The sequence below is a fragment of the Cricetulus griseus genome, chromosome 3, assembly GCF_003668045.3.
Source record: "Cricetulus griseus strain 17A/GY chromosome 3, alternate assembly CriGri-PICRH-1.0, whole genome shotgun sequence".
Taxonomy (NCBI): domain Eukaryota; kingdom Metazoa; phylum Chordata; class Mammalia; order Rodentia; family Cricetidae; genus Cricetulus; species Cricetulus griseus.
In genome coordinates this window covers 102,094,439-102,122,410 of record NC_048596.1, presented here as the reverse complement: position 1 = coordinate 102,122,410, position 27,972 = coordinate 102,094,439, and the positions used below count along the sequence as shown (strand labels likewise).

General features: G+C 41.2%; 1 protein-coding gene across 6 annotated transcripts; it reads left to right on the top strand.

Moving 5' to 3' along the window:
* Window positions 1–29: 29 nt before the first annotated feature.
* Window positions 30–19,700, top strand: Alg8 (ALG8 alpha-1,3-glucosyltransferase). Of its 6 annotated transcripts, XM_027407679.2 has the most exons (14): window positions 89–188; window positions 1,083–1,272; window positions 3,467–3,545; window positions 4,449–4,642; window positions 6,356–6,465; window positions 6,749–6,816; window positions 9,757–9,883; window positions 10,154–10,257; window positions 10,968–11,088; window positions 13,022–13,161; window positions 14,705–14,844; window positions 16,601–16,698; window positions 17,299–17,371; window positions 18,780–19,700. In XM_027407679.2, exons 4-14 carry the CDS (start codon window positions 4,539–4,541, stop codon window positions 19,009–19,011), a joined length of 1,317 nt encoding a protein of 438 aa, XP_027263480.1. In that variant the 5' UTR covers window positions 89–188; window positions 1,083–1,272; window positions 3,467–3,545; window positions 4,449–4,538; the 3' UTR covers window positions 19,012–19,700. The 6 variants fall into 6 exon arrangements, with proteins under 6 accessions (XP_035298278.1, XP_035298279.1, XP_035298277.1 ...); XM_027407678.2 differs by lacking the exon at window positions 1,083–1,272 and having other exon boundaries at window positions 31–188; XM_027407680.2 differs by lacking the exon at window positions 1,083–1,272 and having other exon boundaries at window positions 117–240.
* Window positions 19,701–27,972: the final 8,272 nt, after the last annotated feature.

Below are 27,972 nucleotides of genomic sequence, written 5' to 3'. Positions count from 1 at the left end.
CGCCCCGAGCATCCGGCTCATGCGCAGAGCTCGCCGGCACCGCCTCTAAAGACCTTACAGCATGCGAGTCCCGGAAGTGACGGGACTCCAGAAATGGCGGCGTTCACTCTTGCAGCTAGTGGTGACCACTGGTTCTCGGCTTTGGCTCTCGGGGTGACTCTCCTCAAATGCCTCCTCATCCCCACCTAGTAAGGACCTGCAGAGCCAGGGGCTGGGCGGGAAGGCCCGGCGGCCGGCAGGGTGGGTGAGACTTGTATGGATGTTCTGGGCATAAAGGCCATGTGTTCTCTCCGCCTTTGCTAAGCTTTTACCACACCGCTTGATGCTTAACCTGAGAGCTAGAATATAGCTATGTCTGTCCAGGATGAGTCCTTATGCTAATTTAGAGCAAGTCGCTTTCAAGTGTGTGAGCTTCAGGGTCCTTATCCTTTAAATGCAAGTTAATGACCCCACCTCCACCAGTCAGACTGTCTTTCGGACAGTAAGACCTGCTGCTTAAAAGACCAGGCGCCGTTCTAAATCCTGAAGATGGAGGGGTCATCAAAGCGTTTCGGGACCTCATCTTCCCTGGACTTGGGAGCGGCAAACTTTCAGAGTCTTAAAAGATTTATAAAGGAGACAGTAAATGACAGCAGAGCTTTTACTCTTCTTATAGGAGGTGATGTTTAAGTTTATATCCTCAGTATTAAAAAGAATAACCAACCTGACAGACAGTTCAGGCACAGGGCAAAAGCTTTGTAGAAGGAAAAAACTCGGGATTCTAAGTACAGAAAGTTGTCATTGTAGTTAAAGGCTGAAAAAGAAGGAAAGTGACACAGGATAACACATGAAGTGATCAGATCATCCAGGGCTGGGGAAAACAGGTAGATTGTGCAAAAAAAAAAAAAAAAATGTACAGTCGAAACTAAAAGCACAGGAACCACCACTTAGTTGTGTATATAAAGAGTGAAGGGCTAACAGGCCCAAGCATGGCAAACACATTACATACCAAGTACAGTATCATTTGATGACAATGTTTTTGTCGCTGATAGATTACATATACAATGACAGTCCTGTAAGATTATATGTTCTTTTTTTTTAAGATTTATTTTATTTGTGTGTTTGCATGCCCCATGTGTGAGGCTCCGTTTGAGGCCAGAAGAGGGAGTTATAGGATGTTGTGAGCAGCCCAGTGTGGATCCTGTATAAGAGCAACAAGTCCTTGTAGCTTCTGAGCCATCTCTCCAGACCAAGAGTTCATTGTCTAGTGATACCATAACTTTACTAGTTCCTGTAAGTGCTCTGTAATGTGTGCACAAATTGCTTAAGGTTGCATTTTTTCAGAAAGTGCCCTGACTTTAAGCGAGTACATCACTGTAGTTGCTTGCTATTTGACATCATGTTTCTAGTCTTAGTTTTGTTTTTTTTCCCCAAATACTTTCAACAAATTGTAATTACTTTCATTCTTTATCTTCATTAATTAGAAAATATTAACTGCTGATACTGCAAAACTAACTTTCTCTCCCTTTGGTTTAAATTTCATAACACAATTCCAAATATTTATAGCCATTCATTCATATATCACCATTGAATGAGGAAGAAATTCCTATGCTTATATGAAAAACTTTTTGTTTTTTAAGACAAGGTCTCACACTGTCCTAGGCTGGCTTCAGACATTCAGCAATCCTCCTGCCTCCGCTTCTTGAGTGTTAGGATTATAGATGTGCTCCACCAGGCCTAGCTTTTTTATTTGTTGTTGCTGCTAGTTTTGAGACAGGTCTTACCATGTAGCCCAGGCTGGCCGCAAACTGGAGATGACTTCTAACTCAGCCACCATGTGGGTGCTGGGTATTGACCCCAGGTCCTCTGAAAGAGCAGTCACCACCTCTCCAGCCCCCCTACTTTATTTCAAGCACTATACTAAATCAGAGCCCCAAAGACGAAAAAGTTTTCTGATTGCCTATAGTAGAGATGGGGAAACTTACAACTTGACTAAAGGTTTTTGTTACCAAACTAATCTCATCTCAGATCTAACTAAAATGATGTCAGAATAGTATAAATTAAATACAGGCATGGCAGCCCATGTCTGTAATTCTAGAACTCAGGAGTCCAAGGTCAAGAGCATCATGAATTAGAGGCCAGCCTGGACTTTATAGCAAACCCCTTTCTCAAATATAATAACATAAATTGTAAGTGTGAAAAGGATATTGTTATGAACAGCATTCTACAGTTTGAAAGTAGGTGGTAGAATGATAACTGATTTAGCAGGCAGAGGAATCTTTAAGCTGGGTACTTGTATAATTCCAGAACTTGGGATGCGGAGGCTAAAAAATCAAGAACTCACGGCCAGCGTAAAGGCACTTGCAGACAAGCCTGACAGCCTGAGCTGATCCCCAGAAGCTACATTGTGTGAGGAGAGAACAAACTCTCCCAAGCTGTCCCCTTGATCTGCACACACACACTTGAGCACAAACACAGACTCATGTGTACACGAGTGCACACAGGCCACAGCTTGCTCCTCTCCTGTGCACAGAATAAATAAATGTAAAAAATAGAAAAGCCAAGCTGGGCGGTGGTGGCGCACGCCTTTAATCCCAGCACTCGGGAGGCAGAAGCAGGCAGATCACTGTGAGTTCAAGACCAGCCTGGTCTACAAGAGCTAGTTCCAGGACAGCCTCCAAAAGCCACAGGGAAAACCTGTCTTGAAAGAAAAAGAAAAAAAAAAATAGAAAAGCCAACCTGGATTACATATCCCAACTTTGTCTAATGGGGTTGGTGGGGGTCGATGCACAAAACCACCTATATATTATTGATGTTAATTCGAGAGAGTTTCCAAGGAAGGGAGTGTAGCCCATGTTAAAGCGTGGTCTAAATGAAACAAGAGCTGGATATGGTGGCTCATATCGATAATCACAGCATTCTGAAAGCAGAGGCAAGAAGATTGATGCAAATTCAAGGCCTGGTCTATGAAGGAAGTTCAAGACCAGACAGGACTATATAATGACACCCTTTCTGAAAACAAAAAAGTCCTTGAACTCGAAATGCTCAGTGGGTAAAGGTCCCCTAAAGGCAAGTTTAACAATCTGAATTCCACCCCCAAGACACACACAATATAAGGAGAGAACCAACTGCCATATGTTGTCCTCTGACTTCCACACATGTACCTACACATAAAATAATATAAAAGTGATTTTAAATATTTGAAGCCCCTCCTTTGTAAGGCTTTTTCTGGACTATGGATTTTGTTAAGAGTTGTTTGTGAGAAAGTCAGTTTTGTGCAGTGGTCTAAGAACCCATTTTAAGCTTTGTGTCAGCCCTTGGATATCTCAGACCCCTATCTAGATCCCCCAACAACCTAGAGGGAGGCCTGACCTCTTAATTGAGATGTTTTAGGACTTTGCGCATGTGTGCATGCTATGTCATTTTATAGGATAATGAGATACAGCTGTTTCAAAATCTCATTTTGTTCCATAATTGCTTTGTTTAGCCATTCCACGGATTTTGAAGTACACCGAAATTGGCTTGCTATTACTCACAGTTTGCCAATATCTCAGTGGTATTATGAGGTAAGTTTATTTTCACCTTTTAAGATTATATGTAAGCTGCCAGGCCTTGATAGCGCATGCCTTTAATCCCAGAACTCAGAAGGCAGAGACAGGCAGCTCTCTGTGAGTCTGAGGCCAGCCTAGTCTACAGAACGAGTTCTAGAACAGCCAAAGCTACACAGAGAAACCCTGTCTTGAAAAAAAACAAAACAACAACAACAACAACAAAAAAGATTATATGTAAGCCAGCATTGCAGCACATGCCTATAATCCCAGCACTGCAGATGTTAAGGCTAAGAGATCAAGATTCAAGGCTAGCCTGGACTATATAACCAGACACTATCTCAAAAATGAAACAACAACAAAAGAAATGCTATGTAAAATCACCTATAGCTGTTAAATCAGATTTTCAGGACTGGGAATGTGGCTCAGTGTAAAGTACTTGCCTGTTGTTTACAAAGCCCTGGAGTGGATCTCCAGCACTGTGGAAAGAGAAAGATCTGTTAACTGAAAGGCAAGTGGGCCATTCTGGGCCAGGGACACGGCCCTGTAGCCAAGTCTGACAACCTGACAATGGTGGAAAGAGGGAACCACTCTGCAGGTTGGCTTTGACATGCATTACGTGATGTGGACACACTATTACTTTTTTAAAAAATAGCAATTCTGCTATTCTTGCACCTTCACATGTACACTGTGACATATATATACACCTGCCTTCTCAATGCTGGGATTACAGGTGTGCATCATCTTCGTCATCTTCTAATTCTCCTTCCATACAAATAACTCTGTATATTTAAGGCACTTTCAGTATATTATTTCATTATACTTTTTAAAAGACTTGAGAGTGAACAATTTTAAGTATTTATACACCTTGTTTAGTTAAGGTATGTTTTAATTTTTACTTTTTTTTTTTTTTAATCACAGGCAACTTCAGAGTGGACCTTGGATTATCCCCCCTTTTTTGCATGGTTTGAATACGCCCTATCACATATTGCCAAATACTTTGATCAAGAGATGCTTAATATCCATAACCTGAACTACTTCAGCTCAAGAACATTGCTTTTCCAGAGGTTTTCTGTCATCTTGACCGATGCACTCTTCTTTTACGCTGTTCATGAGTAAGTGGCAGATGTCATGCTGTATGGGCTTTTATTTGTGTGGAAGATATTGAGAAATTGCTGTATTACTGCTGATTAACAGGAAAAACAACTCTGTTCATATAATAGCAAATCTTGAACCAGCAAAAACCCAAGCTGAGCTTTAAAGTGTCTGAGAGTACTTACAGGAAGCAGTCTTGAGAGGTTTTGTGGAGAAATAGGGGAAAGTTAGGCTTTGGATAGCTGTATGAAAAGATGCTGTGTTATTGAGAAAACAAATCCAGATAGGATTCCAGGATCAGTTCTCTCATGAAGGATAACTCCACATGCCTTCCTTTCCTTGGCCACTCCCAAAGGCTTTTGTGACCTGCCCTATTTTGTGGGACACGTACCTACACATAGTACATACACATTTATGCACACATGTCCATTGTGCTTTACCAAAGTCTGCTCTTAGGTAGTTTCATTACAATAGACTCAAATTATCTTATGGTTGGCTAGAGAGATGGCTCAACAGTTCAGAGCATTTGCTGTTCTTGCAGAGAATACAGGTTTGATTCTCAGCCCCCTCATGACAGTTCACAATTGTCTATAACTTCAGATCCAAGGGACCAATGCCCTCTTCTGACCTGCAGGAATCAAGCATGCACGTTCTACACAGACATACAAGCAAACAAAGTACCATATGAAAAAGGCTGGCATGGTAGCATACATTTCTGATCCCATTACTCAGATCCTTGGCACCTGTGACCAGCCTGGACCAGCCTATTTGACAAGTTCCAAGCCAGGAAGATGCCCTGTCTCAAAAAAAAAACAAAACAAAATGAAACACAGTCCCAAGAGATACACCTGACTCTGCTTCCTGACACTAGTATTACAAGTATTACACTCTGTTTTGTTTTGTTTTTTAATAATTGGTTCTAGGGACTGAACTTGTCTTCATGCTTGCACAGCAAGTACTTTACTGACAAGCTATCTCCCAGCCCCTTCCATAAAGCTTTATTGTCATCATCGTCATCTGGGTAGTAAGGAGCTACAGCTTTGCAGTTCTATTTATTTTTGACACAGGGTCTCACTGTATAGCCCAAGACTGGTCTGAATGTTTCACTCTCTGTATGAATATATGGGTCATATGTATACAGTGGGGATTGAACCCAGCCAGAATCTTGCTCTCATTGCTTAGCATGTAGCATGTACCATTCTGCCACTGAGTTATAGCTTGCGTTTTTCACTCCTTCCCTTTCTTCTTTCTTTCCTTTTTTTTTTTTTATCTTGAGACAAGGTCTTAATGTAGCTCAGATTGGCCTGAAACTTGCCATGTTGTTGATAATGTCTTTGAACTAATAATCCTCCTACCTCTACTCATCAGAGTTGGAATACAGGCATGCACTACTGTGCTCAGTTGGTGCAGTGTTCCCTGTGTGCTAGGCCAGCACTCTGCCAATGGAGCTACATACTTGGCCCACACTTTTCACTTTCAAGGACTGAACTAATGTGTGTACGCTCATTTTTAAAATTCTTGCTTTGAGGGCTTAGATTGCCATTTGTTGGCTTTAGTTTTATTAAATGAACCCTTGTATCTGATCAGCTAACCCAAGGAAAGGATATGAAATAGCCCTGAGATCAACCATAGATAATAGATGGTTTGTCAGAAATGGCTGAAAGTAGAAGTATTATGATGTTTCAAGAAGCTTAAAGTTATTTCTATTTTTATTTCCTGATGTGTCCATGTAGGTGCTGTAAATGCATTGATGGAAAAAAAACAAGCAAAGAACTTACAGAGAAGCCAAAGTTTATTCTGTCTGTGCTACTGTTGTGGAACTTTGGGTTGTTAATTGTAGACCGTATCCTTGGTATACTACATCCTATGGTGTAGTGATGATTATTAAATGTGAGCTGCTTTTGAATGGGGGCTGTCTGGGTTACTTAACTCCCTAAACTGTGCTCTCTCCAAGTTTACTGGATTCTGATTATTAAAATACTTTGTTCCTGAGGAGTTAATTTTGTGAACCAGTTAAACTGTTATTTTTAATTTACTCATTTAGAAAGCATCTACAAATTCTATACTTATTCATAGCACAGTTCATTATGAATCCAATGTCCTCATCTTCCTTGACGTCTCTCCAGATATTCATTTCCAGTACAATGGCTTTTTATCTGGATTAATGCTGCTCTCCATTGCACGGTTATTTCAGGTAAACACAGAAGAACCTAATTAGATTTCCCCTTGTAGTTTTTAGCTTATAAAGATAACATTGATAGATATTATTTGACCCCCTGTTCAGAATTTCACCATATAGACACTTTTATTGGTACTTTCACAAATTCAACCTGCTCTTAGGATGATAATTTTTCTTTATTTTTACAAATAGAAAAATCATATCCTAAAAACTCATTACAGTGTGGCAGGTATGGATTAGAGTTCTGTGTTTGACTGGACTGTTTCTGCCGAATGGAAGCACTTGCTGTTTAAATGACAGTGGTATTTTTCCATGAGAAGCTTATAGATTAGTTAGAATAGTGTGATGAAAATATAGAATTTGAAATCAAAAGACCCATGTTTCTATCTTAATGCTAATAAAATATATAGCCATATTTGGTTCTTCTCCAAATTCCTATAATGTAGGTAGAATTCAGACTTCTTTTGTTAAAATTAGCTTAAGCTTGTCCAAAGTTTTGTTATTTTAACTAGGATCCCTTTATTTCTGTGGATTAAATACCCTATTTATTCCCCTTAGCCTGGCATGGTGGTATGCCCTAAGCAGTCCAAGCTGCTTAGAAGGCTGAGGTAGGTGGATCCTTTGGACCAGGGAATTCAGGGCCAGTCTGGGCAATGACCTTGTGAGACCATGCTGAGATAGAACTCAGAGTCTCACACACATTGGGCACTGGAGTCTTTTGTTTTTGTTTTTAATTGTTTGTTTGTTTAATAGGGTGAGGCTATAGTTCAGTCATAGAATGTTTGCTTCGAAAGCACTAGGCCCTGGATTCAATCCCCAGCACAACCCATACACACAAAACAAGTGTTTTTCTCACAACATTATAGATTATATTCATTCATCCTCTGACCCTAGCTCTTCTTTGACCAAGTTAACTGTGCTGTCTCTGTCTTCTTAGAATATAGTTTGTGGTTACTGATGATATAACCTGTATCTTTTTTTGTTTGTTAGTTTTTTGAGACAGGGTTTCTCTGTAACCACCATGGCTATCCTGGAACTCACTCTGTAGATCAGGCTGGCCTTGAATTCACAGAGATCCACCTGTCTTTGCCTCTCAAGTGCTGAGATTAAAGGTATGCGCCACCACTGCCCAGTATGACATAGTATCAGGCTTGATGCTTACTATATATTAATGAAGTAATGATTTGTTTGTTATTTTATCTGTATTATGCCTATGAGTTTATGTGCACCAGGTGTGTGCAGATGCCCACAGATGTCAGAGGGCATCATATTACTAGAAGTAGAGTTACAAGCAATGTTAAGCCATCATGTCATTGCTAAGAACAGAAGCCTGGTCCTCTACAAGAGCAGGAAATGCTGATTCATCTCTCCAACCCCCACTTTGAATTTTTTAAGTGTTATTATAGAAAATTTAAATGTCTCAGAAATACGGAAAACAGTATAGTGATACACACACAGGATTCTTTTTAAATAGAATGATTTGGACAAAACTCTGCCTGTTGTTGGTATGATACCCAGCCTTTTCACTTAATGAATACTGGAAGGACTAGCCCTATCAGGAAGTGGAAAACCCTGCCTTGTGTGTTCAGATTGCTGGGTCTCCAACCCCGCACTTGAACTCAGATGAGCAGAGCAGCAGTTCCCACTGAGTCCTTCCTACCTGCATTCCTTACAGAAGTTCTTTGTGGCAGTGAGGTTGTGATACCAGGTGCCACATTTCATTTTATTTTTACAGCATATCCATTAAGAAATAGTTATTAGCCAGGCAGTGGTGGCACATGCCTTTAATCTCAGCAGGAAGCAGAAGCAGGGCAAATCTCTGAGTTCGAGGCCAGCCTGGTCTATAGAGTGAATTCCAAGATAGCCAGGGCTGTTATACAGAGAAATCCTGTCTCAGGAAAAAAGAAGAAAAAGAAAGAGAAAGGAAATAGTTATTGGGCTGGACAGGTGACATAGCAGTTAAAAACACCAGCTGCTCCTCCAGAGGACCTGTCTTCAGTTCCCAGCACCACGTGGAAGCTCATAGCTATCTGTAATTCCAGTTCCAGGGGATCCGATGCCCTCCTCTGGTTTCTGCAGGCACTGCACACATGTACACAAAAATGGGAGCAAAACACTAATAATAAAACATTCTTTAAAATGTTAGTAGTTAGGGGCTGGAGAGGTAGCTCAGAGGTTAAGAGCACTGCTTGCTCTTCCAAAGGTCCTGAGTTCAATTCCCAACAACCACATGGTGGCTTACAACCATCTATAATGAGATCTGGTGCCCTCTTCTGGCATCCAAGCATACATGTAAGCAGAATACTGCGTACATGATAAATAAATAATTTTTTAAAAATGTTAGTAGTTACTATATTAACTGGGTGTGGTAGAACACACCATTGTAGTTCTTGTACTCAGGAGGTCCTGTGGCAGGAGATTTGTTTGAACTCAAGAGGTTTGAGACTAGCCAGGAGGTGGTGGCACATGCCTTTAATCCCAGCACTTAACAGAGCTAGTTCTAAGACAGCTAGGACTGTTACACAGAGGAAACCCTGTCTCGCAAAACCAGAGAGAGAGAGAGAGAGAGATTGACTCCAACCTGAACAACATAGCAAGACTCTAGTTTTTGTTTTGTCTGGTTTTTTTGTTTGTTTGTTTTAAAGGTTTCTACTTTAAAAATAGATGGGTGTTGTTTTATTTTGTCTTGTTTTTCTTTTTGAGAATAATTTTAGTTGCACAGAAAAGTTACTCAAATAGTTTTGAATCCTTGAATACCCCTCACTCATTTTCTCCCAGTGCTACCTTCTTAAACAATCTTTCAACTAAGGTTAAGAAACCAGCATTGGTTATTTGAATTTCATCAGCTTTTCCACTAATGTCTTCCTTCTGTTCCAGGATCCACTACAGGATACTATAGACTGCCTTTCATCCACCTTGAATTCAAAGTGATACATTCCCCTTTCTGTCTCCTAGAAAAGGCATATGGAAGGGGCATTTCTCTTTGCTGTCCTCCTGCATTTCAAGCACATCTACCTCTATGTAGCACCAGCCTATGGTATCTATCTGCTGCGATCTTACTGTTTCACTGCAAGCAAACCAGGCAAGTTTTAGCAGTGGTAGCAAGATCCTTATTTTCTTCCTTGCAGCTGACACAGTTATGGAGCATGACAGGTGTGTCTTGGGTCCCGATCTATAAACTTTCACCATCCACAAAGAGATCAGTGTATACCTGGGCATGGTGGCATGCACCTCTAATCCCAGTACGAAGGAGGCTGAAGCGAGAGGACATTTGGAATGTGTGTTGAAACCCCGTGTATTGTTGGAGGGTACTTGTTCGTGCTCCTGGTAATGTGGCTTTCCTTTTCTGTAGATGGCACTGTCCGATGGGACAGCTTCAGCTTTGTCCGTGTTATTTCCCTGGGCCTGATTGTTTTCCTAGTTTCTGCTCTTTCGTTGGGCCCTTTCATAGCCTTGGTAAGACATTCTATTTTATTTCTGATTTTTGCTTTTTAAAAAGTAGTCTTGGTTTTGTTGTTGAGAAAGAACAATAGAGTAGGAAGTACATGAATGAAGCACCTGTAAAAACTCCTTTCTTGCTTTCCTACCAAAGATAAGTGCTCATTCACATTTCTATGCATCTTCAAGTAGCATGAAACTGGTTGCACTAGAGAATTAGTTCTCGTTGTGGCTCTGCTTAAATGCACCCTACTTATTAACATTTCTAGTCTCTTGGATCATCCTTTGTACACAGTAAATGATGTAAAGTGCCAGGGACAGATGTCCAAATATTTTCTTTTCTCTCTTGCTCCACATCCGGAAATCAGATTTTTACTTCTATTAAGATGAGGAACACTACATCTAATGTGGTGTTCCTTGCTCCCCAACACTTCAGCAGGCTTAGATGGACCAAACCCTATGCTGTCCCTGAACCATATAAATGTTGTATTTCCTAGTAGAATGAGTGGGTATTTGCTGATTTTTATGTGTCTTCTCACTGGCCAGTTAAAAGGATAGGCAAAAAGAGGTCTGTGACTTGATTAGGATCATTCACTTGTAGAAGAAAAGATTGGAACCCAGACTGCTGAACTTTCTATGCACCATGCACAAGTAGTTTTCTTGTTCTGTTTTAGAATTTGGAGTAAGTTGATGGCTGTTTAATTGGTTTTGTTTCTCTTTTTCAACAGAACCAGATGCCACAAGTCTTTTCCCGACTCTTTCCTTTCAAGAGGGGTCTTTGCCATGCCTACTGGGCTCCAAACTTCTGGGCTTTGTACAATGCTTTGGACAAAGCACTGTCTGTCATTGGTATGGTACCCAGCTTTTCCCTTGGATTATGAATACTGAAAGTACTAGTCCCGTCAGAAAGTGCAAACACCTGCCCGTGTTTTGTGTTTGGATGTGTGTTCTGGATTACTTGGTCTCCAGCCCTGCACTTCAGCTCAAGATGAGCAGAGCTAAATTGCTTGAGACCGAGTCTGTTGTGCAGTAAGTGGATTGTGTTGCTTACAAACATTCCTTGTGGTAGTGAGGTTATAGACACTTTCCTTGGGTGAGTAGATAAAATATTTAGATGCTTTTTAAGAATAATCTTTAATTATGCGGGGGAGGGTATACACTTGAGTGCTGGTACCCACAGAGGCTAGAGGCACTGGATCCCCCTGGACCTGGAGTTATCTACTTATAGAAAATGGTTATTTTGTTTACTTACTTTTTTTTTTTTTTTTTTTTTTTTTTTTTTTTTGGTTTTTCGAGACAGGGTTTCTCTGTGTAGCTTTGGAGCCTGTCCTGGCACTCACTCTGGAAACCAGGCTGGCCTCGAACTCACAGAAATCCACCTGCCTCTGCCTCTGCCACCCAAGTGCTGGCATTAAAGGTGGGCACCTCCACTGCCCGGCTATAACCGGCATTCTTACAAAGTAACTTCAAACATTTGTATTGTGAAAAGCTGTTGTCTAATCAGCTTAGTGTGCAGTACAAGGCCTGAGTCAGGAAACTGCTGTACCTTACCTTGTACCTGCTCCCCAAAGATTCCTTACATGGAAAGTCAGTGTGTCAGGTTTAAAATCTCAGAGGAATAGCCATTAATTTTAAGATAAAATCAGGATCCTGGGATTAACTCAGGGAATGCAAATCCTAGTTCTACTACCAGCATTGCATAAACCATTTTTATGGGGTACACCTGCAGCCCCAGCTTTCAGAAGGTAGAGGCAGGAAGATGAGAAGTTCAGAGTCATTCTTGATTGGGTTGACTCTATGAGATCCTGTCTCAAAAAAGAGGGGAAGTGGCTAGTTATGAGAGTATATATACACTGTAACTCCAACACTTGCCAGGCAGAGGTTAAAGAATCAAGAGTTCAAAACTTGCCTGAGTTAGATGAGACTGGGTCTCAAAACAAAAGGAAAAACAGAAACTGAAGGGGAAAGGAATAAATAGAAAATACATTTGGTAGGCTACATCTTCCCCACGTTGCTGGCAATAGGAAAGGCAATAAGTGCTCAGGCTGTCTTGACTGCACTGTTTTTACACTGGAGCCTATTTGGGTGGGACTTGCAGCATTGCTCCAGCTTGGTTCATCTGACAAGTAATTATCGAACTTCTGTGTTTAGGATCTCACAGTCACCTCTGTATTTAAGGGACATAGTATGGTAGAAATAGTAAGCACATAAACAGTGCTGGAGAACCCGCAAAGCAACTTTGCCTCTTGATTTAGGAGTTCTCTTTGCATGACTGAGTAAGTTTGGCAAAGTGGGTGAGTCATTTGAAGGGAGTTGTGTGACCACAGGACAGTATGCTATGGACTCACACTTAGTCCATCATTGTGACTGAGCTGCATCAGTGCAGATGAGGCTGGAGAGGCAGAAAGGTGACAGATCACTGAAGGCTGTTGTATGCAGGACCATGAACCTAATACTTCAGCAAATGAAAGGCTCAAGTTCATTGTGACATGATCTGCTTTTTAAATAGCTTGCTTCATTTAAGTGGTGGAGAAGGTTTCTGCTCAAATGCTGCCTGCCCACAAGGTTCCGGTAGGCTGCACAAATAGCTTGTTCCAATTTTAGTCTATAGCTATAGCTTATCATCTAAAACCAGAAAGAAAGCATGTGCTGGAGGCAGCACAGCCAGCGCAGACTTAAACCCATGAAATCCAGCTGTGAACAGCTGTAAGATTTAGTAGCATTTTTGACTTGTAAGATAGAGAGTCCTTTTGACTAAAGTAAATATCTGCTTTCTCTCTAGGTTTGGAATTGAAATTTCTTGATCCCAACCAGATTCCCAGGGCCTCCATGACAAGTGGTTTGGTTCAGCAGTTCCAGCATACGGTCCTTCCCTCAGTTTCCCCTTTGGCAACCCTCATCTGTACACTGATAGCCATACTGGTAAGAACTTGGTATGTGGTACCCACTTGTTGATTTTTCCTCTGCTTCTCCTATCATGGTGCTGGCTGAATTTCGGCTTTCAAGCTTGTCCAACTGCAAGATAAGTTCCATGGCTGAATTCCTACAGATTGGAGTCTTTCCTCGAAATTCTCGGTAACTTTGAACATAGTGAGGGAAGATTACCAGAAAAGCCTCTGTGAGAGAGTCTTGCCAGTGGCAGTTTAAGCCATCTGTCCATCCTGGCATGAGGAAAAAGAAAAGCCCAAGTAGGAGGCATGGAGCATGCTGTGGAGAAAGAGGAAATGTTTGTGGCAGAACATCCAAGCTTTGTTTTGTTTTTCTCATCCTTGGCTAAATGATCAAATGTGTCTAGAAAACAGGGTATTTTGTCTTGATGGTGATAATGAATTGAGCAGCAGCCTGCTGTGAAGCCAGCCAGACAAGGTGGCACAAGGCTGCAATTCCAGCTCTAGGGAGGTGGAGACAGGAAGATTGCTGCTTGGGGGCCAATCCGGGCTACATATAGAAAGACTTTGTCTCAAAAAAAATAAAAATAAAAAGAGAGACAGAAGAAGAAAATTCTGCTGTGGGTCAGCTGTTGTTAGAGCCTCACTCACACCTGTCAGTGTTCTGTGACTTCAGCATTGTGATAGCTTTAATTTTGGTTTCTAAATTATCAAAATCTCCTGGCAAGACACCTGACCCCATTTAATTGTGGCAGTACTAGTATGCCGGTTTCTAAGTTCTGCTAATCTACTTAATCATAGATTTTATCTGATGTTTTAAAAATTCTAAAACCTCAGCCTTGGGGCTAGGGCAGTGGTTCAGTGAATGAGAACGAGTTGTGCAAACAGGATGATCTCAGGCCCTCAGCTCCTAGCAGAGTGGAGAACAAAAACAGGAAGATGGCTGGCATTAGCTGACCACCAGCCTAGCTCTGGGTTCAATGAGAGACTCTGTCAAAAAGGAGTAATGCAGTGATGGAGTGCACAATACCCAGCATCCCCCTCTGACCAATTTGTGTGCATATGTCTTACTCCACACAAAAGTGCATACATGCATATACCACCAGAAAGAGAGATAGAGAAATTAGTAAAATATTAAAAATAAATAAATAAAACCTCAGCTTTATAAGCTGTATATATAAAGGGCTATGGCTTTATTATTATAAATTGCACTGCAGCTCTCAAAACTGGTAAAATCTAATGCACTATCCCCAAAATACATATGAATTTTTGTAGTTTGACCTAGTAAATTCAATGAATGTTAGCTACTTAAGCAGATAGTAAGTTGTTAAATTTTATATCCCAGAACTTACTGTTTATTAATTTTGATAGGGTTCATTTTGATGAAGTAAGTACATATTCCTATGGTCTTGATTTTCTTTTGTAAAGCTAGCTTTGGGGGGCTGCACAGAGTGCTGGATGATGTCAGTGAAGTCCTGCTGTTTTCTAACATGACACAGACTGTGTTTACCTGTGCCTTGCTTCTGCAAGCTGGCTTTAAATGACACTGAAGCTCTGTCTTTGCCTATTGTTTCTAGCCCTCTGTTTTCTGTCTTTGGTTTAAACCCCAAGGGCCCAGAGGCTTTCTCCGATGCCTGGTTCTTTGTGCCTTGAGTTCCTTCATGTTTGGGTGGCATGTCCATGAAAAAGCCATACTCCTTGCAATTCTCCCAATGAGGTAAGCAAATAGCTCAGAGAGTTGTCATGTTTTGATTATGCTGTTCTAGTCATGTCCAGTGGGGTAGGATAAGCAAAGGAAAGGAATGAGGATGATGGGTTGATTGGCTTGGATCTTTAGACCTGTGAGGGTTCTGAAGTGTGCAAAAATCCATACATTGTTCCTGTATATTTGATGATTAAATGCCATAATAGAATATTGGGTGGGAGCATAGCTTGGGAAAAGCTGGCATGCTCGGTAACATCACATTAGCAAAACTAAAGCCCTGGGGTTCCCTGTTCCCTATTGTTAGTCAAGTAAGGACCAAGCATTTCACAGTATCTCAATGTGTGTCCATTTTAGACTTTCAGAGCTATTTGATTATTTCTTATCTTGTTAATTTGTATACTTTATTTTGAGCTGCTCAGCAACCTTTAGGATAATTAGGATAAATTGATGTAATCCCATCTTAGAATCTGTAGAAACCAGGGATCTTTGAGCTTATGACTTACCAAAGTTACTTAACTAAACCTATTTTGGTGGCACATGCCTATATTCACCAGTACTGAGGAGGCTGAGGCAAGAGGATTGTCAATTCAAGGCCATTCTGGGCTACATACCAAGATATTGTCTTAAAAACTAAGTCACAGAGCTAGCAACTTGCAGTTAGGACTTCGGCCTGACCTTATGCTGAGTTCAGTGATCTTCTTACTTGTTTTGCTTTTTTATTGTTTATTTGATGGGGAATTGTTACTATTTTTTTGAGACAGGATTTTTCTGTGTAGTCCTGACTGTCCTGGAACTTTGTAGACGAGGCTGGCCTCAAACTCTGCCTACTTCTGCCTCCCAGGTGCTGGGATTAAAGGTGTGTGCCATGGTCTTCGCTTTTTTAAAAGTACTATAAATGGAACAATGTCCACTTGACACCTCATTAAAATCCAGCAAATAAATGAGAATGGAACCCGCCTCTTTCTATTTTTGAGGGTTTTCCCAAATCATGAGAAATCATTTAAACTGTGATCAGTATGTTTTCTTTGGAACCATAGAATGTCCAGATTACACAGTCTGAACTCACACTGCAGGTCCAGGACTATCTAAAAAATTAACTGTAGGTTTGGAAGTAAAATTCTTGAGTAGAATTTCCTATCTTTCTCCACTAAGCAGCTCCAAATCTTACATCTTTGAGGAAAGCAACTCAACAAAGCAAGCTCTCTCTCTCTCTCTCTCTCTCTCTCTCTCTCTCTCTCTCTCTCTCTCTGTGTGTGTGTGTGTGTGTGTGTGTGTGTGTGTACGCATGCATGTACAGACATAACTGTGTGTATACACAGAACATACTCATGAAGTAAATAAAACTTCGGGAAAACTTTTTAAAACTTACATAGCCAATTCTCATTTGAGTTGACTTTGTAACAGAATCAGTGTTCATTTTATAAAGGGATTGTCAGTATTCATTTTACAGTGGGATTGTTATCAGTTCTTTTAAGATTTTATTTACTTATTATGTATTCAACATTCTGCTTCTGTGTATATCTGCACACCAGAAGAGGGCACCAGATCTCATTACATATGGTTGTGAGCCACCATGTGGTTGCTGGGAATTGAACTCAGGACCTCTGGAAGAGCAGTCAGTACTCTTAACCTCTGAGCCATCTCTCCAGTCCAGTTTGTCAGTATTTTATTTAGCTAGTCCTAAGAATAATAATAGACATATTTATTTAAGCTGTGCAATCACAATTCAATTGTTTTAAGGAATTACTGTAAGAATTTTTATTTTTAGCATTTTGTCTGTGGAAAAAGCAGGAGATGCAACAATTTTTCTGATTCTGACCACGACAGGACATTACTCCCTCTTCCCTCTGCTCTTCACTGCCCCAGGTAAGCAGCTTCTCTTTAGGAAGATGTGTTTGGTCGCCATGCCCTTTCCATCCAGGCCTAAAAACCAGTGCATTCTAACTTAAATAACTGGGAAGTCTTCTGAAAGAAGAAACTTTTATTCTTTTTCTTAAAACCTCTGGTTTGCTCCTAATTTGAAGTTTATTTATTTAGTTATCTCAAAAATGGTTAGCTAGATGTGGTGGCACACACTTTTAATCTCAGCACTCAGGAGTTAGAGATAAGTGAATCTCTGTGAGTTCAAAGCTAGCCTGGTCTACATAGAGAGTACTGGGACAGCTGGGTTATGTAGAGATCCTGTCTAAAAAAAAATAGGAAGAGGGCCCAGACCCAGCACAGGAAGATTTGGTGGACTTTGCAGAGCCCCCGTTGAGGGCCCTACCCTGCCTGGGGAGTGGAGGGTGGATGGGGTGGGGGGTACGTGGGGGTAGGGGAGGGAGAAAGGACTTACATGTGAAACAAACTTGTTCCCTAAATTGAACTAATAAAAAAAAAATTAAAAAATAAAAAAATAGAAAGAAAAGAATATTAGCAATGTTCATTGCTATTTTGCCACCTGTATTTTTTTTTGTCTTCCAACAGAACTTCCCATTAAAATCTTACTCATGTTACTGTTCACTGTTTATAGTATCTCTTCTCTGAAGACACTATTCAGGTAATTTTAAAAGTACATTTAAGGTTCTGTTCCCTTTTGTGAGATATTTGCTCTTAAACAGTCAAAGAGGATTTTAAATGTATTTTCAAATGGGGGCTGGGATGATGGTTGAGACGGTAAAGCTTTCTGTGTAAGCAGAAGGGCTGGAGCTCAGTTCCCCAGCCCCTGTGGAAAACAAGCACCATTTGCACCTGTAATGAGTCCCAGCACTGGGTTGGCAGAGACAGCAGCTCACATTTGCTGGCAGTCTGTATAGCCAATCCGTGATGCCCAGGTTCAGCAAAAGACTGGCTTGTGTTCTCTCTGTCTCTGTCTCTCTCTCTCTCTCTCTCTCCCTCCCCCCCCCAGTGTGTGTGTGTGTGTGTGTGTGTGTGTGTGTGTGTGTGTGTTCCAGTCTCAAAAAATAAAGTAGGGGGGGGCTTGAAGCAGTTAAGAGCACTGGCTGCTCTTCTAGAGAACCATGTTCGATTCCCAGCATCCACATGGTGACTCAAAACTCTCTAACTCCAGTCCCAGGGATCCAATACCTTTTTTCTGACCTCCATGGGCACCAGGCACACACATAGTATACCGACATACATGAAGGCAAAACACTCATACGCATAAAATGATTAGTTTTAAAAATAAAGTAGAGAAGCAATTACTTAGATACCTTACTTCAAGCTTTAGCCTCCATATGTGTGTGTTCAGCATGTGCACACATAATAATTACTAATTTATAACAGTAATATAACTGTTACATATACTTGATAAGTAGAGGGAGGAATTCCCCTAACCTGTCTTTCTGACATGATAGCATAAGTTGTATCCTTAGTTGGGGGGGAGGGGTATATGAAGATTACCTAGCTTAAAACCTTATTTAAAAACCAAAGAATAGAATATAAGATACTCATTACAGATAAGGTTACATAGCTACAGATACAAATGGGAAAAAACTAAAATATACTTAACACTATGTAAAATTAAAAATGGTGGTCAGAATTTTTTTACATTCTAAACTATGTACTATGATTCCTATAATTTTTTTGGGCTGGAGAGATGGCTCACCAGTTAAAAGCTATGCTTACAACCAAAAATATAAGAGTTACTTATATTTTACCAGAATTAAGCGTTTTTAGGATCCCTGTTTCTATGTATGTTCTTACTCTACTGTCACAGTACCCAGAACTTATCTGTCCTCTAAATACAGAATTAGTTTTGTCTGAGCAGCATAGCTAAATGTGGTAGATTAAATCGTTGAGGTAATAGAGTGTCATAGCAAAATGGTTTTTCAACATGTGAAAAACTTCAATTCAGTCTTTGCAGCATTGGCTGTCATTCACACTGAGGGAGTGCGGGTGGGAGACATTAGCGGGGACTGTTTGCTAACCAGGTGTGACTCATCTAAAATCAGACTTCTCTCCTTCAGAAAAGAAAAACCTCTTTTTAACTGGATGGAAACGGTCTACCTCCTCGGCCTGGGGCCTCTGGAAGTCTGCTGTGAATTCATATTTCCCCTTACCTCCTGGAAGCTGAAGTACCCCTTCATTCCTTTGTTGCTGACCTCCGTGTATTGTGCAGTGGGCATCACATATGCCTGGGCCAGGCTGTATGTTTCAGTGTTGACTGGCTGTTTTGTCAGCAAGACAAAGAAGCAATGAATAAAGAAGCGTTTGGATGAAAGCCAAGCAATTACTTCATGGGCTATTAATCAGAACTTGAAGAAAGTTGCCAGTAGCAGGATCTATTTATTTAGTAGATCTGTTTACGGACCATTCTTCTACACTTGGCCTTGCCCTGCCTAGCAACCTGATTGTTTCCATGGTGAGAAGCCACTTGCCCTCTCTAAGCAGCAAAACACATTTGAGAAAGCTCTTGCTTTCCTGTTAAAACAGTCTGCTGTGCCCACTGAAGGTGAACCAGGAGGTGATTAACAGCATAATTTTCTGTAGCTGGTACTTACCATTGTTAGGATGTAATGTATAATTAGATTCTATACCTAAAGAATTATAAATAAAATGCCATTTTATATTTATGTATAAAATATCAAAATGTTTTGGGTCATTACTAACTCTTATATTTATTTTCCTGTTTCCACATGGGCAGATGGTGTATTGTCTCTGTTCTGTACACCTTGTTCCAGGAGTGTTGTTCGAATTGAAGTGATACAGTGATAACACTCAACAAGCCAGGAGATATTTAATGTAATGCTTTGGCAAAGCCACAGAGACAGACCACAATAAGAACCTCTAGTCATTTCTCTCACAGCAAGCCCTGCAGTTTGGAGGATACCGTGTAACCCAACCCTTCCTCTTGTGAACACAGAAGTCTTCATTTATTGTTTTTTTAAGATTTGTTTATTTTATGTGTATGTGTGTACCTGTGTGTATGTATATGTGTGTACCACATATGTGTGCTTGGTGTCTGAACACAGAAGAGGGTGTTGGATCCCCTGAAACTGGAGTTACAGGTGGTGTGACTCACATGGTCTGGAAGCTGGGAACCAAACTTTGGTCCTCTGCAAGAGCAGCCACTGTTCTAACCAATGAGCTGTCTCTCCAGCCCCCTTTTCTCCCTTTTCTTGAGACTACTTCATATAGTCTCACATTCAGTTGCACATTCAAATTCAGCCAACAAAGCTGAATCATAAACTTTTATACATGGTATTTATCCATTACAGAACAAAGAAAGTTCAAAGTCAGTGTTATCTTGGGGTGCTGATCCAGTCATCTTGTCTGTTATCTGTTGTTCTAACAGTAAAGATGAGGACTGTGCCAAAGGGAAAGGAAAACATACTTATAGCTTGACCATCCCCTTAGCACCCTGTGTTCAGTCCCAGCATCACAAACAAAAATAATAATCTGTTTTGTTTGTATATATTTATATATGTGTGTAAATATTAAACCTAGCACAGCATAGTGATTAAAGGGTAATGATCTGAGAATCATACAGCCTGCCTGGAAATCAAGCTTTTATTTGTATGTGTATGTGTAGGTATGTACATGCCATGGCATCCACCTGTGGAAGTCTGAGATAACACACACACAAATACAGTTTTAAAACAAACAAAACAGAGTCAGGCAAGATGGCACACACCTTTATTCCCATCACTGGGAGGCAGAAGCAGTAGGATCTCTAAATTCGAGGCCAACCGAGGCTACCTAGGAAGACCTTGTCTCAAAAAACAAACACAACTATAACTAACACAAGAAACCTAGTGAACCACATTTTTGCCAGCCACCACCACTGTTGTTGGTTGTTTTTTTACTCTTTTGGCTCTTTGGGTGGTCTGCCACCCAGCTCCCAGACAAATACACTGAGTCTTATTCTTTCCTATGAATGCCCAGCCTTAACTTGGCTTGTTTCTTGCCAGCTTTTCTTAAATTATCCCAGCTACCTTTTGCCTCTGAGCTTTTATCTTTCTCTATTTCTGTATACCTTTCTTTACTTCTTACTCTGTGGCTTTCTGGGTGTAGCTGGGTGGCTGGCCCCCAATGTCCTCTTCTTTTCTTGCTCCTTATTTCCTACTTATATTCTCTCTGCCTGCCAACCCTCTCCTATCTTTCTCTTGCCTCAATATTAGCCATTCAACTCTTCAGTAGACCAATCAGATATTTTAGACAGGCAAAGTAACATAACTTTACAGAGTTAAACAAATACAACATAAAAGAATGTAACACATCTTTGCATCATTAAATGTTCCACACCATAAACGAATGTAACACATCTTAAAATGACATTCCACAACACACCACCATGAAAAAAGAAAAAAAAAAAAACTAAAACTAAAAGTGATTCTATTTCTTTATGTTTCAGACAAGGTCTGTCCCTGGCTGTCCTGTGATTCCATAGATCAGGTTGGCCTCAAACTCATAAAGATCCTCCTTGCCTCTGCCTCCCAGTGCTGGGATTAAAGGTATGTGCCACCATGCCTGACTCCTTTGTAGTGTGGGTGGGTGTGCGTGTACGCTCGAGCGCTCACACACCCCACCATGCCTGGCATAATCAAGTTCAATGAGTTAATTTAGATTCTAGTGCAAATTAAATTACAATTTATTGATTATTACTCTGAGGGTGACAGGATGGCAGAGTGGGAGTGCCCACCTGGTGTGGGGAATTCCTGAGCTTTGCAGAGCAGTGCAAGCTTCTCCCCGCTTCCACTGAAGCAGGTGTGCTTTGATCTTTTTTTTTTTTTCTCGAAATTAAAATACAGTATTTTCTTCTGTCTCTTTCCTCCTTCCAACCCCTTTCACATACCCCACAGTCTCAATTGTATGACCTATTGGCCTCATTTTCTTTGTTTTGTGTAGGATGAATTGTAATTGCTATTAGTAATAAAAACTCAGAGTCAACTATCAGGGGGTAAAAGCTGAAGGATCAGAGAAGCAAAGTGGCCACCACCAGAGAGTTCTTACCTCTACCAATGCTCAGACCAAAGGGGTGATCCTGTCCTCAGACTGCTGCTTTAGACTGTCATGAGCTCTTGTCTCCTTTTACCTTATATTCCTCTCTCTGCCCAGTCATATACCTTCCTGTCTCCACCTCCTTAGTGCTGGGATTAAAGCATGTCATTTCAAGTGCTAGGATCACCTTTGTGTGAGCTCTATTTCTCTTTTAGACTGGATCAATTTTGTATAGCCCAGGATGGCCTTGAACTCATGGAGATCCATCTACCTCTGACTCCTGAATCCTGTGATTAAAGGTGTGTACCACCACTGCCAGGCATCTATGGCTAACTAGTGTGCCTAGTTTTGCACTCTGATCTTCAGGCAAGCTTTATTTGTTAGAATATAAACAAAATACCACCACCACCAGTTTTGTTGTTTTTATTTACTTTTTTCTGTGTATGGTTGTTTTGTCTGCATTCATATCTGTGTATTACTTGCATGCTGGTCTCACTTCTTAGATTCTCTCTCTCTCTCTCTCTCTCTCTCTCTCTCTCTCTCTCTCTCTCTCTCTCTCTCTCTCTCTGTGTGTGTGTGTGTGTGTGTGTGTGTGTGTGTGTCCTAAATGTGTAAAATACAATATGTTCAGTCCATGTGTTACTTGTATGGATATGTTTTCAGGATTGACCACTTAGTATTGGATAACCAATTGATACACTCTTCCCTGAGGAAAACTGTTTTCTCCTACTCTCAGCATTCTTTAGTTGTCTGTAGCTCTTAGTCTATGCTTGGGGACCTGTGAGATTTAACCCTTCCATGTTAATATGTCTGTTGTTGTCACCCTTGTTCAGGTCTCACTTGGACAGTCATGTTGATGAGACTTCATGGGTGTAGCTTCCCTGACATTTCTAGATGACATCTCCCAGCAGGCCTCTTGTTCCTCTGGCTCTTAACAGTCTTCCTCAGAGTTCCCTGAGCCTTAGGTGCAGGAGTTGAGCTGTAGATGCTTTGGTTGGTGGTAGGCACCACACATATCTATTTCAGTATGTCCATATTTCTTTTCCTATTCAATGCAAGTCAACCCCTTGAAATGGCTCAAATAAACAGGAATACACCTTTGGCACCTACACAGACCAGTCCCTAGACTTCAACATACCCTGAATATCCTTTTCCAGGCACTGTACCTAGTATACATACTTTTAAACTTTGCAGAGAGTGGATGTCTTCCCTTCCCTTTTCTTTTCTTTTTTTCCCTTTCCTTTTCTTTCCTTTTCTGAGACAAGGTCTCATTATATAACCCTAGCTGTCCGGATTCTCTGTGTAACCGAGCTGGCCTCTAACAGAGATCCACCTGCTTCTGCCTTCCAAGTGCTGGTATTAAAGGTATATGCATTCTCTGCCTATGAAGGCATTTTTATGATAAAGTCCTAATTTTAAGTTATAGGTGGCTTAGAGTTTAGTGGGCCTTATGCATGCTAGGCAAGCACTCTGTCAACTGAGCTATGTCTCCAGCTACACTGGTAAATTTATTTATCTTACCCAAAGGACTCAGTTTCTCTGTACTCCCAGCTCCCAAATAACAACATGGAGACATTATTAATTGTGAAAGCTTGGCCTTAGCTTAGGCTTGCCCCACTAGCTCTTATAACTTAAATTCACCCGTTTGTTTTCATTTGCATTTTGTCATGTGCCTCCCTGCCTCATTTGTCTGTACTGCTCATGCTGCTTTCTCTGAGTCTGTCTGGCAACCCTGCCATTCTACTTCCCTGAGTCCTCTCTGTCCCCAGAAGTCCCACCTAACCTCTTTCTGCCTAGCTAAAGGCCATTCAGGTCTTTATTAAACCAACCACAGTGACACATCTTCACACAGTGTGAAGGAATATTCTGCAGCACCCTGTCTCTGAACAGATTTACCAGGTACATCATGTAGGCTTACAGATGTAAAGGGAGTGCTGGGAGATACTGATAAAGGATCCTTATTTGTACACACAAGGAGCTTGGACTTCAGGCATGGTTCATTAAGTTCAATTCCCAGTTCAATTCCCAGCACCCCTGTCAGGTGGCTCATAAACTGCTTGTGACTATTCCAGCTCCAGGAATCCAGTGCCCTCTTCTGGCTTACACACACACACACACACACACACACACACACACACACACACACTTTTAAGTTCTTTGTTTGTTGTTTTGTTTTTCAAGACAGGGATTTTTCTGTGTAGGTTTGGAGCCTATCCTGGCACTCGATCTGGAAACCAGGCTGGCCTCAAACTCACAGAGATTCACCTGCCTCTGCCTCCCGAGTGCTGGAATTAAAGGCGTGCACCACCAATGCCCGGTTTTAAGATCTTATTTATAAAAAAAAAAGAGAGAGAGACATACATACTTTTTTTTTCTTCAGATAGACTGGTCAGTTATGTAAAAATTCCTCAGCGTTAGCCAAGAGACAAACCAGAAACAGGAGAAAAAAGTCCCTTTCCTTCCTCAGTTTCCTCCATCTCCTAACTAGCTTTCCTTGCCTACGGTGAAGCCCTCAATCCCCAGCACTCATTCTCCCTATGTTGGTCAGGTTGGCATCTTTCTGTTACTGTTTCCAAGGATAGATCTTGTGTTTCCCAGGCTAACCCTGAACTTACTATGTAGCTGAGAATATTCTTGAACTACTAATCATCCAGCTTCAAGTGCCAAGACAAATATGTGTCACTATGTAAATTTCTTTTCACTTTTTCCTTAAAAAAAAAAAAATCAGAGCTGGACAAGTTGTCCTAGCTTGGGTTTCTATTGCTGTGAAGAGACACCATGACCACAGCAACTCTTATAAAGGAAACATTTAATTGTGGTGGCTTGCTTACAGTTCACAGGTTCAGTCCATCACAGTGGGAGTTCACAGGTTCAGTCCATCATAGTGGGAGTTCACAGGTTCAGTCTATCACGATGGGTAGCGTGTCAGTGTGCAAGCAGACATGGTGCTGGAGCTGAGTCCTTACATCTTCATAAGCAGGCAACAGGAAGTCAACTAACTGTCACAGTGAGTGAAGCTTGAGAAAAGAGAGCTCAAAGCCTGCCCTCACACTTCCTCCGACAAGGCCACACCTCCTAGTAGTGCCACTCCCTTTAGGGACCATTTTCTTTCAAATCACAACAGTGGTGACAAATTTAATCCCAGCATTCAGGAGGCAGAGGCAGGTGGATCTCTGAGTTCAAGGCTAGCCTGGTCTACATAGTTCCAGGACAACTGGAGCTATACAAAGAGACCCTGTCTCAGAAAAAAAAAAAATCATGATATGTTCCTGTGTGTAAAGGCACACATCATCAAGCTTAGCAACCTTCATTTGATCCCCAGAATCCATGGGGTCAAAGGAGAGAACAAACTCCCAAAAGTCTTCCTGTGTCCACCACAAGAGTGCACATGAACATACACATACTAGAAAAATGTAAAAAAAAAAAAAATTAAGGCTGAGATTGAGTCCCAGAGGACAGTGGGGGTGGTGTGCTGGGGACTGGTGTGTGAGCTAGCAGTTATTAGCCAACCAATTTGGGTGCTGGTCTTCTGAAAGATCAGAAAGCACTCTTAACAACTTAGCCATCTCTCCAGCACTCAAGACCCTATCTCAAAAGGATGCAAAAAATGTTTTCATGTTATAGTTTTTTGTTCTGTCTGTGGTTTTGAACTGAAGGTGGAACTTGGGGCTTAGAACACACTTGGCAAGTGCTCTATCACTATGTTCTCTCCCAACCCCTGGTTTGTTTTTTTGTTTTGTTTTGTTTTGTTTGAGACAGAGTCTCACTCTGGTGCCAAAGCTGACCTCAATGTTTAGAACTCCTGTTTCCTCAGCCCCCAAGAGTTAGGATTACAGATGTAATCAGGTTATGATATGTGTAATTATTGGGCCATGAGGTGTGAACTTTCAAATCATTTGGTGCACTCCAGGAAAACTCTAATATATGCTTTCTCAAGTAATTTTTACTTGAGAATTTTTGCTTAAAATATTTCAGTTCAGGGGTGCTTTTTACCCTCACGAAGAGTCCTCTTGGTGGAGTGGTATAAGGCTCTAATCCCAGCACTCAGAGGGTAGAGGCTGGAAGCTACCACTAATTTGAAGCTCACCTGGTCTAAACAGAAAATCCAGACCAGTTAGTGCTACATAGAAAAATGGAAAGACGCTGTCTCAAAAAACAAACACAAGTCCACCTGTTGCCCAGTAGCCTCATGCCACCAGGTTACAATGCCAGCCCCAGGCCTTCTGTTAGGTAGAAGTTAGAGGTAAGTGGTGGAGCCATGGAAAGGGGTCTCACTTTTTTTCCTGGGCGCCCTAATAGGAGATTCTGGTCCTGGTTCTTTTAAGTTCTCTTCCTCCTTACCTCATGACAGGCTAGCAGGCTCTTCGGGGACAAATTAAAAACCGTGAGCAAATCTCAAGAAGGAATAAATAACTTCCAGTTCAAACCAGTGCTGAACAAAGATACAGGGGAAAGAAAACCATTTAAACTTTTACTTGCAGGACTGACATGAGGGTTAGGTAGACTCCCAGACCCTACATATAGTCTCCCTTTCCCTTCCTCTCACCCACAGTCTGAACATGCTGATGCAACTGTATTGCTTCTATGTATTATTTGTTTATACATTCACTAAAAAAAATTTTAGACAGGGACTCATGTACCCAAGGATGACTTTCCTGCTTGCCAACTGCTAGGGTTACAGGTCACATACCACTACACTTTTAATAGAGATCACTCACACGTTCTACTGCTTTTCTCTAAGTGTCTCACTGAAGTTTTATTAGGAGAGTATAAAAAATGCTTTGTTTGGTTTTTTTGTGTTTTTTTGTTTTGTTTTGCTTTGTTTTGTTTTGTTTTTCGAGACAGGGTTTCTCCGTGTAGCTTTGGAGACTGTCCTGCCACTTGCTCTGGAGACCAGGCTGGCCTCGAACTCACAGAGATCCTACTGCTTCTGCCTCCTGAGTGCTGGGATTAAAGGAGTGCACCACCAACGCCCGGCGAGAGTACAAAAAATGAAGGAACATTTCACACTTTACTCTGAGATGGCATTTAGCACACAGGTGTTTTTTTGTTTGTTTTTGTTTTATGTTGGGGAGGAATTAAAGATTTACTGATTTGTGTATATGAATGCTCTATTTGCATGTATGCCTGCATTACAAAAGAGGGCATCAGCTCTCATTCATTATAGATGGTTGTGAGCCAACATTTGATTGCTAGGAATTGAATTCTGGACCTCTGGAAAAACAACTAGTGCTCTTAACCTCTGAGCCATCTCTCCAGTCCCTTGGTCTTGGTTTTCTGAATCAAGGTTTCTTTGTGTAACAGCTCTGGCTGTCCTGGAACTTGCTTTGTAGACTAGGCTGGCCTGCTGGGATTAAAGGTGAGTGCCACAATTGCCAGCTAGCACTCAGGTCTTTGATGCATACATATTTATATTGACCTGTGCTTTAGTGAGCATTCTTCTGAATAAAATTCTAAATGTCACCAATGAATGGACAGCACAGAAAGACATTTTAATTCAGTATCAGGAAGTTTGGTGATATATTATTTATGATTTATTAAAGTTTGCCTGAGGGTACAGAAAGCAAAGTTAGCCACAAGCCATGGAGGTAGGCAATGATGATACACAACTTTAATCCCAGCAGCCATACTAACTAGCCATAGAGCCGGACAGTGGTGGCGCACACCTTTAATACCAGGACTCAAGAGACAAGCAGATGGATCTTTGTGTTACTTCAAGGCCACACTGAGCTACATGAAATTAATCTAATCCTAGAGAGAAACAACTCACACAAAGGTAATTTCAGCACTTGGGATCACACGCCTTTAATCCCAGGATTTGAGAGGTATAAAAGGAAGAGGTAGCAGTCTGGGATTGCAGTCTGAGGTTTGGTGGAGAGATTTATTTTCCAGTCACGCTGAGGACAGGACAGCCCTTTTAGCCTGAAGTAGAGGTAAGAGCTAGTGGCTGGCTGTTTTGCTTTTTTGACCATCATCTTGAACCCTAATATCAGTCTCTGGGTCTTGTTGTTGTTGTTGTTGTTGTCTCAAGATTAGGTTAGCTGGGCGTTGGTGGCTCATGCCTTTAATCCCAGCACTCGGGAGGCAGAGACAGGCAGATATCTGTGAGTTCAAGACCAGTCTGGTTTACAAGAGCTAGTTTTATGACAGCCTCCAAAGCCACAGAAAAACCCTGTCTCGAACCCCGCCCCCCCCCAAAAAAAATGTTAAACGATCTGC

Coding starts and splice junctions, on each gene's coding strand:
- Alg8 (XM_027407678.2), top strand. CDS start 94: ATGGCGGCGTTCACTCTTGCAGCTAGTGGTGACCACTGGTTCTCGGCT. Junction 3,546..4,448: donor TATCTCAGTGGTATTATGAG/GTAAGTTTATTT, acceptor TTTTAATCACAG/GCAACTTCAGAGTGGACCTT. Junction 9,884..10,153: donor TTTCACTGCAAGCAAACCAG/GCAAGTTTTAGC, acceptor CCTTTTCTGTAG/ATGGCACTGTCCGATGGGAC.